The sequence below is a fragment of the Ammospiza caudacuta genome, chromosome 18 (genome assembly GCF_027887145.1).
Source record: "Ammospiza caudacuta isolate bAmmCau1 chromosome 18, bAmmCau1.pri, whole genome shotgun sequence".
In the NCBI taxonomy this organism is placed as follows: Eukaryota; Metazoa; Chordata; class Aves; order Passeriformes; family Passerellidae; genus Ammospiza; species Ammospiza caudacuta.
Window position 1 is genome coordinate 5,520,635 of NC_080610.1, and position 15,632 is coordinate 5,536,266.

The window sequence follows — 15,632 nt, forward strand, 5'->3', positions numbered from 1 at the left end:
CTGGTGATGATTCCTCAGCTTTTGTTTTTGGTAGCCTGTGGTAACAGGCACCAGTGCTGGTCCTTAAGACTGGGTGGGGCCCTGTGTGAGGGAGGAAGCAGTGCCTAAGATCCTTTTAGGGTAAAAAAAAGTGTGCAGTGAGAAAGCCTGAATGAGCCAGAGGCAGGAGCAAATTGACTCTGCTCTCTAAAGTACAGTCTATTTTAATGCTTGCTCTTGTCAGCACCAACATTCATGTCTCCTCTCTCCAGCCCCCCTTACTCACCTCCAATTCATTTACATGACCTGCACTTTGTGTTTTCTTCTCAACAGAAAGTGGTGACTGCTTTGGACAGGACATGGCACCCTGAACACTTTTTCTGTGCCCAGTGTGGAGCTTTCTTTGGACCTGAAGGTATTGCTGGTTTATGCAAGGGAAAAGCAATCTCAATCTCCCCTCTGAACTGCAGAGGAGAGGGTGAGGCAGAGCTGCTTCCAGGGTACAGCCTGAGGCATCACAGGGGAACTACTGGAGTTCCAAGGGAGCTGTTTATGGGGGAAGGATGGTGCCAGTAATAATGGCTTCTCCCTGGGGAGGAAGAACAGGCCTCTGCTGGGATGGGAAGGGAACAGAACAAGAAACAGCTCTGGCTGTTCTGTGTGTTAGCAGCAGGAAGGATGATCCTACCCATGGGTTACCCTGCACAGGTTGTGTGGCCACAGGTGAAGATGAGGAGCTGATCCCTTTGCCTCTCCTCTCTTCTGGCAGGGTTTCACGAGAAGGATGGCAAAGCCTATTGCCGCAAGGACTACTTTGATATGTTTGCTCCCAAGTGTGGAGGCTGTGCCCGGGCCATCCTGGAAAATTACATCTCTGCCTTGAACACCCTGTGGCACCCCGAGTGCTTTGTCTGTCGGGTAAGGAACCCAAGGTCCTTTGCTGCTGCTCTATGACCCCTCTTGTTTCCACCCTGAGGCATCTGGCCCCATATCAGGGTAAGGTGTCTGTAGTGAAAGGGGTAGTGAAAGGCAGCCAGCCCCACAACATAAAAACATGCCAGCAACCAAACATCTTCTTGTTCTCTGTTTATATTAAATTTTGGAGTTGCTTTGCTCTTTCTATTCCCAGCTTTAACTATGGGGTTCTGCAGCAGCTCACAGATAGAGATATTTCTGTGACCTTTAAATAATTATAAGCTAAGCTTCTCTCTGAGCACTTGCCTCAGCAATCAGATTTTGAGGATATTCCTCCCATGCTCCATCTGAAAATGTAAACTAATGAAAGTGACCTTGTTCAGAAAAACATGCAAGTCAATGAAATAGTGGCAAGCTCCATACAGCAGGCATAATAAACAGGAATACTGCAGATTAAATGCTTGGCACTCTTTCAGAGAGCATTGCAAATATTAACTCTTACCATCCCCAAGAGATGAGCCAAATCAACCGCTGTTTCCTAGAGTGGGAGAGAAGGCAGAAACCAGATCAAGCAGCCAGACCCACAAGCTGCTGATTCCTGTTGTGATGCTCAGAGCAGACAGTCACCAACCTGTTGGGACTGTCTGTGGCTCCTGCAGTGGTGTGCAGAGTGAGGCAGAAGCTGTGCCTGACTGGGGATGGGGGGGGAAGCCTTCTCATGCAGAGATTGAGACTTTATCAAGCAGTTCTGTTTTCCTTTCCCCCTGCTGCGCCCTGAATTAGTGAGGCCAGAACAGATTTCTTCCAGGCCACAAGATGTGATTCTCTTACTGTTTCTGCAAAAGCAAAGCAAATTTTCAGCTGCTCTGCTGACTGAAGTGACTGTCAGCACTGGTAAAGTCTTGGACTTGCTGCAGGCAAGCTGCATTCTCCTGGTACTGCAAGCGTTCAGCTGCCCGTGGCTCTGTGCGCTGTTTGCTGGACTCCTGTCCACACGCTGGGAGCCAGCTGTGTGTGATACTCAGAGTCCTCCCTGGGGAACAGGACAGCAAAACCAGGGTTTGGGAAACTGCCTCCTCTGGGTCTTGCTGCTGAGATATTTGGTAAATCCCTCCCTTACTCTGCTGCCTCAGTTTCCCACTTTTACAAGGAGAGGAGTCTCCCCAGTCTGGTGGGGATAGTGGGTGCTTCTGTTGCAAGTTCTGCAGTGAAGTGTCCTCAGATGCTGAGGCGAGGGAGCAGCTCTGGACATTTATTAGCACACAGCTGATGTATCCTCTTCCCCGTATCTATTCAACATCATTAGCACTATAGGACAAACAGTTTCTCCCAGCAGTGACCCATGTAACTGGAAATATTTCAGGCTGGACAATCTTTTGCAGAGTGTACCTGCCTAATGCCAGCCATTCTGGAGAGGTCACTCATAAAGATGAATTGTGCCTGATTTTCTCAGCTGGAACCAGTCCCATGCTCATCAGGATTCTGCTGCATGAAAGTCTCTTGGTCCTTTCTTCTGCTTGCCCTTGTGGGGAAGCTGGAGTGAGGGAAAAAAAAACCAGGGAAAGGTGCTGCAGTGTTTCCCATCTCAGGGCATGAATGTTTTTTTTCCTGGCTGGATACTTAGGGTAACTCATCCTAAGTATTTTATTTGTAGAAGTGAAGCCAGCTGGGTGAAGGAGCTGATTAATTCCCTTGCTTGTGTCTGTATCTGTCCATTTCTTAGTCTTTTTTTGGAAGCTCTTCCTGATGGGCAGAGTTTGGCTCTGGATACCTGGGCAGTGCTGAAAGGCAGCAGTTCACCTGCCCACAGCACGGCTGGGCTGTGCCATAGAGCAGAGGGTGCTTGCAGAGCTGCCCCTCCCCACCAGCCCAGCTTCTCACACAAGCTGTCCCTTTGCTTTGTCCTGCTGCAGGAGTGTTTCACCCCATTTGTCAACGGCAGCTTCTTCGAGCACGACGGGCAGCCCTACTGTGAGGTGCATTACCACGAGCGCCGCGGCTCGCTCTGCTCCGGCTGCCAGAAGCCCATCACAGGACGCTGCATCACTGCTATGGGCAAGAAATTCCACCCAGAACACTTTGTCTGTGCCTTCTGCCTCAAGCAGCTCAACAAAGGAACCTTCAAGGAGCAGAACGACAAGCCCTACTGCCAGAACTGCTTCCTCAAGCTCTTCTGTTAGAGGCACTATAGACGGGCGCTCAAGCATCTTTCTGCCACCCCCTTGGCAGTTCTGTCTCTCTGAACATTACTGTGATTTAGGAACCTTACCAGGCAGGGGAGGAGGGGGGTGGGGGGTGGGAGGTGCTGCTATGCAGAGGCAGTAGATCCAGAGATGAGATGGACCATTAAACTGGAAACGCCCTTGCTGTGTCTCAGAAGAGAGAGGCTGAGATCCCTCACTGTGGTGTGTGTGTCTGTGTGTGTGACTGACAGCTGAGCTTAGCTCCAGGGCTCTAACAGGGAGATTCTCCCAGCCCCCTCCTGGCAGCAGGAGGCTTTGCCAGTACATTTCAGCCTGTGTCAGCTCTCTGAGCAAATGGTGACACTTGCAGACAACACAGCCCTCTGCTTTGACACCTTATTCTCAGGCTTTTGCCTGCTCGTGTGCACGGTGACAGCACAGCGAGGCCACCCTGTGACCTCAGTGCCACCCTGGCTCTCCTGGCAGAGTTACACGGTGTGTGTGACTTGCTGAGGGTAGAGCATCAGCACAGGCAGCCAAGACCCTGCAAGGGTCTCTCCAGTTCCATTACACTGTAAGGAGATAATACCACTTACTCTTGTTTTAATTAAGAGGAATCAAGGTGTTACTGTGTGGGTTTTTTTCTTTTTTTCCCTAGTTTGTTACTCCCTTTCTCAATGCCTTCTCTCAGCACATTGGAGCAGGAGGTGGGGTAAGCCCCAACCATCCCTCAGCACTGTTGTGCTCTCCTGTGGGGACTGCAGCTCCACAGGCACCCAGGCCAGCTCAGGGAATCTGCCACCCTCACCTGCTGCTCCTGGGAGAGGAAAAGGCATCACCCCTTCTTTAAACACAGGTGCAGAGAGGTTAGAGCAGCCTTTTTCATCCAGCCCTGTCATGAGCGAGTGTGACGTGCGAGTGTTTATCTGCCCTGGGACTCTCCCATCTATCAGGGCCTCAGTCTGTCACAGCAGTGGCTAGAAGGAAGGGTTTAAGAAGCCAGGAAAAAAAAATCCTAAATTTATATCCTTTCTTCTTCCAGTTTGCTAATGAGACCTATCAGCCCCTTGGTGTTTCCCTTTTCTGTGCTCTTGTTAAACATGTTCTACTGAGAGATGCTATAGCAATAACCTTTTATATTGACTGTTACTGGTATAACAAGTCCTGGGGGGTCAGGTGTACATGACACACTTGGAGTTTTACTATCAAAGTGAATACTGTATCCTGTCTTTGATAAGAACTGTAGATTTCTACAATGATTTTGAATTCATATCTAATTTACTTTTAATCCTCTTATACAGAAATTGGTTTTGAAGTGATTTTAAGAAAGCAACTTTTATATCAAGCTGTGCTGTTCTAGGCAGTGTGCCAGTTGTGCTGGTTTACTGCATCTGTAATCTCAATGCTTTATTAAGGCTAACTAACATTCAATATTTCCTTTTTGTTGCGGGTTGGGAGGGGCTGGAATCTATGGGCAAGGGAACATGACTTGTATTTTTTTTCTCTAGCACAGGCAGGTGAACTGTGAATAGATTTGAGGGGTTTTTTTTTCCTCCTCTGGGTCACCTAAAAGTATAATTTCGGTTTTTATTGTAAGCTGTAAACTGCTGTATTTGAATCACCTGTCGTTCTCCCAAAGCCCAGTTTCCAGGATGTTAAAAGTGAGTCTTAATATGCTAGGGGGGAAGGAGTTCAGGTCTTTTACCTTGGTTTTTCTTCTTCAGCTGCCTGAAACCAGAACAGGGTTAATTGGGGAAGGGGCTCCTTTCTTTCTGTGGAAGAAAGGTCTTGTGACTGAGGAGAAGAAAGTGGGAGACAGAGTCTGTTCCTGACTAGCTGTGCAGCTTTGTCCAGTCACTAAACCTTACCGTGCCTCAGTTTCCCATCTGTAAAATGGGGGCAGTTTAGCCTGGATTTGTGAGGTTATTGTGAGACCTAGCTGATGTTTGGTAAAGCACTTTTAAGTCTCTGGCTGGAGGGTGCTGTGGAGAGGGAAGCACTGTGCTGAAATTCCCAGTGGCATACCAGCCCTGGGAGCAGTGTTTGGAATTCCTGCTCCAGAGAGCTACAGCTCTGTCACCATTGCCATCTGGTTGCGTTTGCAGCTCGGCAGGTGCATTATAGGGCTCCAGGGGTGGCTGTGTCAGAAACCAGCCCTGAAACCCATGGGTCACTGTCCCATGTAACCTCGTCACGGTGCTGCGCTGCCCTGCTCAGGTCACTGAAACTGTCCCACGGACTTCCCCCAACAAACAAACCTCAGTGTGTGGGTGTGAGGCCAGAGGGAGCTGTGGGAGCGCTGGAGCTGTGTCAGCTGGGCTGAGCACAGCTCTGGGAAATTCTTGAGGCAAGAGGCCTTGTGCATTTGCCTTTTCATCTTGTAGTCTATTTGACTTAAAATGGATGTTCCTAAGCTGCCTGTGTTTATCTCTGGAATGGTCTACTTCCTTGGTGCCGCTGAGGGGACACACAGCTGTTGTGTGCAGATGCTGGAGAGGGGTGTGATGTTTCTGGCACTGCCACTTTATGTGACACCTGCAAACTGTGTAACCCTGTGCCTCAGTTTCCCTGTCTGGGGAGTTTTTAACCTACCTCACTGCTAGTTGAGGCTTTGTCAGTGACTCTTGTGGCACACCTGGGTGCAGGGTGCTGTGTGGGCTGTGTGGTGCTGAGAGGAGGCTCCTCTGGCCTTAGTGCTTAAACGAGACGATGTCACACTCACCTTCTGCCTTCATCTGGTGTGTGATATGCTGGGATGCCACACCGATGCTACTCTGTCAAATAATGCCTGGTGGTGGCTGCGGCCGCTGTGGGTGTCCAAAATGCCTGTTCATTCAGTACAGATGCAGTTTTAGGGCAGCACAGCCGCTGTTGGGCTGTGGGGGTGCTCCGGGAAGGTGTGTGGCCCCCCCGGGCCAGGCGCTACCCCCGGGGAGGGCCTTTCACATCTGGGCTGGGCTGGGGAAAACTCCGCTGGGTCGACAATTATTTGATTTTTTCCTCCCTTGTAAACTTCTAACTCCGCTTTTTTTTTCTCTCTCTCCATTTAAAATTCTTGCAGTTATGCCAATAAAATTTTTACCAATATAGTCACGCCTGTGTCGCGGTTGTTTTCTGCCCTCGAGTTTGTGAGGGAGCGGAGCCGGGGCGGGCCCCTCAGGGCTGAGGGGGTGGGGGGGGGGCACTGCGCTCCTCCGGCCGCCAGGGGGGGCGCGCGCCCGGCCGCGCGCTCTCCTGCGCCCTTCGCGCCTTCCGCTGGCGTCACGCGCTTCCCGCAGAGCTGCGGATGATTGACGCCGCGGGCAGCCAATGGGCTGAGGGCAGGCAGCGCCGCGGCGCTCTGCGATTGGTCGTGAGCTGCGGTATAAAAGGAGACAAGCCCGCCCAGCGGCCCTTCTTTCCCGGAGCCCTCGTGGAGGTGCGGGCGCGGCGCGGCGGCTCCGGGGCCCGGGCGGGGCTGGGGGGCCGCGCTGAGGGGAGCAGACCAGGAGCGGGATCTGGGCCGCGGCCGGGCTATGGGGTTGGGAGCGCTGGGCCCCAGGGCGGAGAGAAGGGGAGGGTGGGGACCCACCTGAGCCGCTCTTCTTTCTGGCAGGTCCCAGCTCGTCTTTAAACCCACCGGGCGATCCTTGGAGCACCGCCGAGATGCCCAGGGAAGACAGGGCTACGTGGAAGTCCAACTATTTTATGAAAATCATCGTGAGTGTCGGCTCGGAGCCCTCGTGGGGCGCTGCCGGAGCAGGCTCGGGGCAGCGGGAAGCGGGCGGGGCGGGCTGTGGCGGCTTTTAGGAGACAGGGGTGAGTGCTCAGGGGTGTCTGAACGAGTTCCTGGCACTAGGAAGAGATGTGAGATAGTCCAGATCAGGCCTGCTGGGAATTTGCCGTGGCGCTTCCAGACTTGTTCAGGGATGGGAGTCGATGGCTGAGTGAAGGATGCAGCCTATGGCACACCCAGCCTCACTTGGAGCTCATAATTCTCAAACTTCTGACAGACTTTTTTTACGTTTTCATGTGTTGCAATTTTAATGCTGCTCTGTGCACTGCTCTGAATTTCTTTGTATAGTTACACTGTTTGTTTTGCTATAGCAACTCCTGGATGATTACCCAAAATGTTTCATTGTGGGAGCAGACAATGTGGGATCCAAGCAGATGCAGCAGATCCGGATGTCCCTGCGTGGAAAAGCTGTTGTGCTGATGGGGAAGAACACAATGATGCGCAAAGCTATTCGTGGTCATCTGGAGAATAACCCTGCTCTAGAAAAGTGGGTAATGCTGCCTGAGGGCACTTTGGGTCCTCTGTCTTGGACAGGGGAAGTTGTCTAAGGAGTAAAACTAAAGGCTGTCCTCTTTTCTTCAGGCTGCTGCCTCATATCCGTGGGAATGTGGGCTTTGTCTTCACTAAGGAGGATCTGACTGAGATCCGGGACATGCTGCTGGCTAACAAGGTAAGGGAGATCAGTCCTCACTTCATGTTTGTGCTGAGATGGAGCACAAAATAAAGCTGAGTCTTCACAGTGGGCAGGAATTCCTCAAGGTTTGGGCATTGGCCCTTGCAGTCTTAGCCAAACTGCTTTAGTTCACCTGCCTCACTTGCGTGTGCCTGTGTCCTGTCTCTCCTGGAGGAGCACCTCAGGGAGGAGGTGATCCCCCAAGATCTGAGGAGAGCATTCTTGCAGCTTCTCATCTCCCCCCTCTCAGGTGCCAGCTGCTGCCCGTGCTGGTGCCATCGCTCCTTGTGATGTGACTGTGCCAGCCCAGAACACAGGCCTCGGACCTGAGAAGACCTCCTTTTTCCAGGCCTTGGGCATCACCACAAAGATTTCCAGAGGAACCATTGAAATTCTGGTCAGTGAGCTGCAGTTGTTCAAGCTGTTCTTTGACTGGGAGGCCTTGATTGTGGCAGCTGAGGGAGCTGTGAAGGCCAAAGCTCTCATTGTGCTAAGATACTGTATGAGCAGTGTGATTATTGAACTTTGGGATCTGGAGGAGGGTTGGCTGGCTTGGCTTCAGTGTGCAGTGTGAGGGAATTGAAGTTCTCCATTAGATTTTCCAGGGGTAGGCTTTGTCAGAGGAACGTGCAGGTGAGCTACCTGTAGGTAATGTAGGAAAGGTGCTGCTTTTCTCCTGGCTGACATGGACTTGTTTATGTGGTCTGGGGCTTTCTCTGATTGTGGAGCTGAATGTGGAGCTGAATGTTGGTTGTGCTCATTTGCTCCTCCACTTCCACCATCTGCATTTGTGTCCCACTGCTTTGACGTGCTGGAATTTCTTGGTGTGTATTCACTCCTTTTCCCTCATCTCCTCAGAGTGATGTGCAGCTTATCAAGACTGGAGACAAAGTGGGTGCCAGCGAAGCCACCCTGCTCAACATGCTGAACATCTCCCCGTTCTCCTTCGGGTTGGTGATCCAGCAGGTCTTTGATAATGGCAGCATTTACAACCCTGAAGTGCTGGACATCACCGAGGAGACCTTGCACAAGCGCTTTCTGGAGGTGAGTGCCACAGCCAGCCCTGTCCCTCGCTGTTGTGGGAGCCAGCACTGCCAGAACAAAGTGTCCTGTCTGGTATTTTCCATGAGGTCCTGTAGGGCCAGGAGCTCTCCTTGGTTCTCTAGAGAAACTGTGTGTCAGGGAGCACCTTCCTGTAGGATTCTTCATCTGAATCTGCTTTGGAAATCATTTGAGGCCAGTTAAAATCATGGAATATTCTGAATTGGAAGGGCCCCACAAGGATCATCAAGTCCAACTCCTGGCTCTGCACAGGACACCCCAGCAATCCTACCCTGTGCCGGAGAGTGTTGTCCAAATGCTTCTTGAGCTCTGGCAGCCTTGGGGCCATGACCATTCCATGGCAAACCTGTTCAGTGCCCTGCCACCCTCTGGGGGAAGAACTTTTTCTTACTATTGCACTTAAAACTCCCCTGACACAGCTTTATGCTGTTCTCACGGGTCCTGTCACTGGTTACCAGAGAGCAGAGATCAGTGACATATAAATATTGATGCCTTGATTTCACGGGAGCTGTTACCTGTGTGCATTACATGCTTTCCTTTCTGTTTGCATTGTAAAAGCTGTCATCTGGCCATCCTCTGCTGCGATTTCTAGGTTATTTCTCAGGCCACAGAAACACAAGTCTGTCTCTTTGCAGGGTGTTCGCAATGTTGCCAGCATCTGTCTGCAGATTGGGTACCCGACCATTGCGTCCGTGCCCCACTCCATCATCAACGGCTACAAGCGTGTCCTGGCCGTGGCTGTGGAGACCGACTACACCTTCCCACTGGCTGAAAAGGTAATGGCTGGCTCTGAGCTCTGCAGAGAGGGTGTTAGAAGTGCAGCCAGGCACATTCACAGCATGTCCCCTGGTTTGAGAGGACTGGGATGTCGCTCTTGTGCTGAGATTGAGGCAGGAACAGGCGAGAGGCAGGATCGTAGAAAAGGCAAAGGCGGCTCAAAAGAACCATATGGTTTTTATGGAGTGGTACCATAGGTTCTATTGTATTGGCTAACTAACAAAAATATCTTTCTCACACGCTGTCCTTAAGAGGAACAGAAAAATAAAGTAGGAAAACACCTGCAAATTGTTTATACTGAACAAGTTATCACATCTTTCCAACTCCCTAAAACTTCTCACAAGCCACTGTGGGAAACGCTTGCTGTTTCTCCCTCTCTGTCCCGTGGCATCCACACTGAGACACGCCTGTGTGAGATGTGGCTGGAGAAGGGGCACCTGCTTCCTTCCATATGTTGTGTACAAATGGCAGGAGAGAGCTGATTTACCTGGGGGCTGAAAGCTTAGCTGAAATATCTTTGGTTCTTCATATCTGCTACTGATAAGTGGACCTGTTTGGATTCTGGCAAGCTGCAAGTGCTGCCTTTATCATTGCAAAGGTTCAGTCCTGCAAAATGTTTTGTTCACTGTGAGTTTACATTTTTTCCCCCACTTTTACAGGTGAAGGCCTTCCTGGCAGACCCCTCAGCTTTTGTGGCAGCTATGCCTGTGGTGGCTGAAACTGCTGCACCTGCTGCTGCCGCTGCTGCTGCTCCAGCGAAGGAGGCAGCGAAGGAGGAGTCGGAGGAGTCTGACGAGGACATGGGATTTGGTCTCTTTGACTAACAGCAGCCACCCTCTCTGCCTCTGTCAGAGTTGGCCCGATGGCAGAAATAAAAAGCTATTTTACACCTTCATGTGTGCCTGCATCGATGGTGTAGTCTCCATGTCAGCTGGGGTTTGGGAACGGTGTAACGCGAGGGGCCCTGCGCTCCAGGGCGATGGTTGTTCTCGGGCGGGGGCACGGCAGGGAGCGGTTGTGCCCCGGCCCGGGTGCTGGAGGGGAGCAGTTGTTCTCGGGGCCGCAGCGCGGATCTCCCCAGCCGGGCCGAGCGCAGGCCGTGCCCGCAGCACGTCGGCGCGGTGTAGCCGCCGCCCGTCCCGTTCCGTTCCGGTTCCCCGCGCCGCGCGGCCGGGGCTCCCGGGCCGGGCGGGCAGCGCCCATCGCCGTGGCGCCGGGCCCGCCCCGGAAGCTGCTACCGGTTCCGGGGTCGAGCGGAGCGATGGCGGCCGACACGCAGGTGAGTGCGGGACGGGCCGCGCACGGTCCGGCCCGGGCAGGGGAGACCGGCGGGGGCTGCGCCCGGGGCCGCGCCCCGTCCCGCTCTCGCCCCGCCGCGCTCTCGGCCCGGCTGCGGGGCCCGGCCCGGCGCCCGAAGCCGCCCGGGGACGTGGCAGCCGGGGCGGGCCCCGCCGAGCCGCCCGCACCGCGCCGTGCCCGGCCCGCGGGAAGCGGCCGCCGCCGGGGAACCCGGGCGGAGCGAGGGCGACCGGGACCGGCCCGGCGGAGACCCGGCACGAGTCGCGTCCCGCCCGGCTGCGGCGCCGTGTGCGGCTGTTCCGGTTCGCACCGCCCGGCCGCGGTGTGACCGCTCCCCGTGCCCCGAATGTGGGACCTCCGGCTTCGTCCTGAGGGGCTTGGGATGATCCCAGAGCAAATCCCAGTCTGCTCGGCATCAGGTCTTCGTACAATGCTGCCTTTGTCCTCTGTATTTGTTTGCAGAAGCATTGATGGTATGCTGGCTGTGTAATGTGTACATAAATATCCTTAAAAAATAAAAATAGAAAGCAAACTGTTGAAGCCTGTCCCAGTGGCTTTTCCGTGGAGACTTGGTGGGTAGTCGAGGTTTTGGAGTTTGTGTAAGTCACTGAGATGCTGGTGAGATCCTGTAGCGTTATACATAATTTATATTTTTAATTTTTACACTTAGGATAATTTTAACATGTTTTTCATGTCTGCACATTTCCCTGCTCATCATTAAGTAGCATGAGTAAGTGCAGCTTGGTTTGAGTTTGCGTATGATGAACTCATGTAGTTGAAATCTTTGATAGTAGAGCAGGTCCATAACAGCAGCTGGTTTGTTTGGTTCTGGTGCCAGTCACGTTGTTGGTCACCCTTTGCAGCTCAGCCCAGCCTCACTGTTCACAGGTGCAGCACTGCTTCCAGCCAGCTTTTAAGGGGACTTGTGGGTGTGAAACGGTGACAGTCTCAGGGAGGTGTGGATGGACTTGAAAGGTCAGGAAGCCACTGTGCAGGATCAGCCTTCCAGCGTGTAGGCAAAAAGCTTCACTGAAAGCAGTTTTGAGGAGCTCTTTGAAAAATATTGAAAAGGGAAGGAACAGTTTTCTATGAGTTTCTAAACACATGCTCTGCCTTTTGGAAAGATGATATAAAGTTGCTCAGTTTAAGAGCTGGATTTCAAAAGCCTTTCCTGGAGAGCTGTGCTTTGCTTTATGTAAATGTTGAAAACCTGGGTGTGTAGGTCTCCCTGGGCTGTCTGCAGTTCAAGTGCCCCTTCAAGACTACCTGGACTTCAGGGGATAACATACAGGGAGAAGCTCCTTTGAATTCTGGAAGTTACTGTATTTTGCTTTGAAAGGTCCTGTGCTCCAGATTATGGGTCCCAGTTCTTACTCTGTGTTACTTTTAGAGGCGTGGGTGTCTCTTACAGAGCATGAGAGCACAGATAATTGGAGAGCAGTCATCCCTCAACCCTGGGGAAGGAGTTTCACAGTGTGTGAAGCACAGTGACCCTTCCTTGGTGGATGCTCTCATTTGGGCACTAAGGGGTCATGTGGCAGCAAGTGACATGTTCTGCTTGCCCTGGTTTATGTTCTGTGGGTTGATATCAAAGGCAGTCTGGTGTTTTTTGTGCTTTGTGGTTTTAGATTTCTGACACACTGAAGCGGTTTGCAGTGAAAGTAACTACAGCCAGCGTGAAGGAGCGGAGAGAGATCCTCAGTGAGCTGGGAAAATGCATTTCTGGGAAAGGTAAAAGCTTGGGAGCACTGTTCTACTTACCTGGGTGGAGGAGAATGTTAAAATGTTTTGTTTCATAAGGCTGTGTGAAGAGTATTTGTTTAGGGAGAGACTGGCAGAGTTTTGAGCCAGTGGTCAATCACAGGGTTAATTCCAGGTGTGGGGTTTGTGGGTAGCACAGAACCAGCTTTTGGCACATCTGCTTTTTCCAGTCAGTAGCTGTAGCATTGTGTATGTTAGTTCTTCATATAGTGCATCACTTGAGTTTCTTTCATGACTCTTGGCTTGTTCTTTTGGTACATATGGAATATTTGGATACACACATGTATAGAGATGGGGAGTGTGGAAGATTACAGATGGTCTTAATAAAACAGCTGAAGCAAATTTTAAAAACCTATTTCTCTAATTTTCTGAAGATGACCGTGTTTCACATGTTCCAGTTATACCATTATTTATAAAAATACACATAAAATGTATATAAAGAGCAAACTTTTACTGTGATTCTTGCAAGCAATTTCATAGATGCAAACATTTTACTGATTTCAGTCATAAAGTGAATCGTGTTTGTGTTAAAGATCAAGAGCACAGTGATTTATGAAGAAGTATTTTGAAATACATTGTTACAGATCTCCCAGAAGGTGCAGTGAAAGGCCTTTGCAAACTCTTCTGCCTTACTCTGCATCGATACCGGTGAGTAAATGTGGTGGTGTTCACATGGTGGTGTTCACAGGGGAATCAAACGAGGGAAGAGATGAGGATCTGACTCCATGTTTCAGAAGGCTGATTTATTATTTATTATATATATTGCATTAAAAGTACATTATATATTAAAGTATACTAAAAGAATAGAGAAAGGATTCATCAGAAGGCAAGCAAGGAAAGGAAAGAATGGGATGATAGCAAAAGTTCATGACTTTCAGAGAGTCAGAGCCAGCTGACTGTGATGGGCCATTAATTAGAAACAACCAACATGGACCAATCAAAGACCCACCTGTTGCATTCCACAGCAGCAGATAATTATTGTTTTTCTTTTCCTCTGAGGCTTCTCAGGAGAAAAAATCCTAGCAAAAGGATTTTTCATAAAATATCATGGCTACAAGTAAATTGATGTGGAAAGGCTGTATTATGTAATCTATCAGTACTTAGTCATTAAATTGGTCTGGAGCATCTGGAAGTGTTAGCATGCAGTGTCACAGAAATGTATGTGACATCAAAAAATGTCATCTTGTAATTACATTCTCAGGGAAGGACTGACATTAAAAAGTTCTACAGTATTTGCCTTGCGTTCCATCTTTAATTTTGAAATGAAAACTTTAATCCTGTGGTTCAGTTTGCAAGAATGAACACCCATGTCCTTGTGAAGCAAGACTGAGCTGTCTTTTAGAAGATTTCAAGTGGGATTAAATCATGGTCTGTTGTAGAGGAGCTGTTCAGAACCCATTTTCTTCTACATAACTGCTGTCACTTGAGGAAGGGAATGGAGGTCTCTGATAAAAACTTCTGCACTGTGCAGAACAGCAAGGATAAAATAGTTATTAGGCTGACTGCTGAAGTGAGAGAGCAGAGCAGGGGTGGTGGTGAGGTGCAGGGGTGGTGTGGGTGCAGTGTGGCAGGCTGGGGACGTTCCTGATCTGTGTCTGTCACAGGGATGCGGCGTCCCGCAGGGCCCTGCAGCTGGCCCTGCAGCAGCTGGCAGAGTCCCAGCCTGAGGCCACGGCCAGGAACCTGCTGCACTCGCTGCAGTCCTCAGGGATCGGCGGCAGGGCTGCCGTGCCCAGGTGAGTCGCCTTGTGTGGAAGTGGAAGCAGTTCTGAGTTGCTGGCAGTTCCTCCTGTTTACAATGAGGCTTCTGCTGCTGCTTGGCAGAAGTGTTCAAAGCCTTAAGAGGGAAAGCTCTTAGTGCTGTTCAGATTTTCCTCTCTTATCTTTGCCATATCATCTGGGAAAGCAGAGGGAATACCTTGGTATAACTGCTGGTGCACTGGGGCTGAGTTATGGTTTAGCCTTTGTTAAACTTCAGGTCTGGGGAGATGAGGAACAAACTCTTTCAAGAAACAGTCTCTGGGGAGATGAGGAACACACTCTTTCAAGAAACAATCTCCAAAATTACTAGGAAAGGAAATTTCATCACCTGTCAAATGTTCAGCTGCCTCATGTGCTATTTGGAAGCTTTGAGTGTCAAACCAGAGCTGAAACAACCAACTTCTGAGGGCTGATTATTTTCTGTAAAAACTAAGGCTTTAGCTGCATTTTTGTGTGGTAGAATTGCTTGTCAGTCAGGTGCTGTTCTAATTTGGGCAAAATAGGTCTGTAATGGTCTAGTAAGTGTAAGTTATGTCCTGGAAAGTGTAGATTGACCTCCCTCTCCTGTTTGTACAACAGTAAGAGCAGTGGATCTGCAGCTCTGCTGGCACTCTCCTGGACATGCCTGCTTGTTCGCACAGTCTTTCCAACCCCTGACAAGAGACAGGGAGAAACATGGAAAAAACTGGTAGGTTCTTCAAGGTTTGCAGAAATATCCCATCACATATATGGACTTAAATATTTCTAATGTGTTTAAGTTGCCACAATGTTGCAAACAATGCTGAATTTAACTGAAAACACCAAATTGGAATCCAGTTTTAGAGGGAGATTTGGTGTATTGTGACCTCTCTCCTGTTCCTCTGGAGAAAGCAGAAGGTGTATAAAGCATTAGTGGGGCAGTCTTGCAGCTGTACAGTTGCTCTGCATACAGAGATGGCTACTGGTGCCTCTGAGGGGCATCTGCAGTTTGACCTGAAGTCCTTGTGCCTCCCTTGAAATATCTCTCTTATGATACTGTCATACAGCTTTTGCCTTCCTTTCACTTCCTTTACACAAACATGTGAGTGTGCTCGTAGCACACTGGGATAATATAGCTGGAACAGATTTTAAGAAGAGATGTAATCTGTTTTCAGTGCTTCCAAAACTGTTGGGCATAGTTCTGCTCTAGGTGTGGGATGAAAGCAAAGGCAGCTTGTTGGAAGAACTTAGATGATCTAAAGATTTAAGCAGATTCAGCTGATCATTGACAATCATTGACATTTGGCATGTGGCATGTCTTGTTTGATATGAGCTCTCTGAGGAGCAGGTGAACAAAGGTTTTTTTGTCTATTGCCTTTGGCAGGTGGAGGTTCAGTGTTTGCTCCTTTTGGAAGTCCTGGGAGGCTCTCACAAGCAGGCAGTGGATGGGGCTGTGAAGAAATTGAACAGGCTGTGGAAAGAGGTGATG

The 15,632-nt window shown here is 50.2% G+C and overlaps 3 protein-coding genes across 3 annotated transcripts in view; all 3 read left to right on the forward strand.

The window, feature by feature from the left end:
* PXN (paxillin) overlaps positions 1–3,218 on the forward strand; it is a 41,969-nt gene extending 38,751 nt beyond the window's left edge. The window contains exons 9-11 of the mRNA XM_058816431.1: positions 313–394; positions 749–897; positions 2,808–3,218. Coding sequence (XP_058672414.1) covers positions 313–394; positions 749–897; positions 2,808–3,074 — 498 coding nt within the window. The 3' untranslated portion in view covers positions 3,075–3,218. The remainder of the gene's footprint in view (positions 1–312; positions 395–748; positions 898–2,807) is intronic.
* Positions 3,219–6,474: 3,256 nt separating this feature from the next.
* Positions 6,475–10,259, forward strand: RPLP0 (ribosomal protein lateral stalk subunit P0). Its single transcript, XM_058816742.1, has 8 exons — positions 6,475–6,495; positions 6,673–6,776; positions 7,164–7,339; positions 7,435–7,522; positions 7,776–7,922; positions 8,384–8,569; positions 9,223–9,363; positions 10,024–10,259. The coding sequence occupies exons 2-8, from the start codon at positions 6,723–6,725 to the stop codon at positions 10,186–10,188; spliced, it is 957 nt and encodes a 318-aa protein (XP_058672725.1). The 5' UTR covers positions 6,475–6,495; positions 6,673–6,722; the 3' UTR covers positions 10,189–10,259.
* Positions 10,260–10,343: 84 nt separating this feature from the next.
* Positions 10,344–15,632, forward strand: part of GCN1 (GCN1 activator of EIF2AK4) — a 38,792-nt gene continuing 33,503 nt past the window's right edge. Inside the window, exons 1-6 of the mRNA XM_058816956.1 lie at positions 10,344–10,985; positions 12,292–12,394; positions 13,009–13,072; positions 14,029–14,160; positions 14,765–14,873; positions 15,528–15,626. Of these exons, the coding sequence (XP_058672939.1) occupies positions 10,344–10,985; positions 12,292–12,394; positions 13,009–13,072; positions 14,029–14,160; positions 14,765–14,873; positions 15,528–15,626 (1,149 nt within the window). The remainder of the gene's footprint in view (positions 10,986–12,291; positions 12,395–13,008; positions 13,073–14,028; positions 14,161–14,764; positions 14,874–15,527; positions 15,627–15,632) is intronic.

Excerpts from the sequence above, each read along its gene's own strand:
- RPLP0 (XM_058816742.1), top strand. The coding sequence starts at position 6,723 with ATGCCCAGGGAAGACAGGGCTACGTGGAAGTCCAACTATTTTATGAAA. Across the intron at positions 7,523-7,775 it reads ACATGCTGCTGGCTAACAAG|GTGCCAGCTGCTGCCCGTGC; the intron begins GTAAGGGAGATC and ends CCCCCCTCTCAG. Across the intron at positions 7,923-8,383 it reads GAGGAACCATTGAAATTCTG|AGTGATGTGCAGCTTATCAA; the intron begins GTCAGTGAGCTG and ends TCATCTCCTCAG.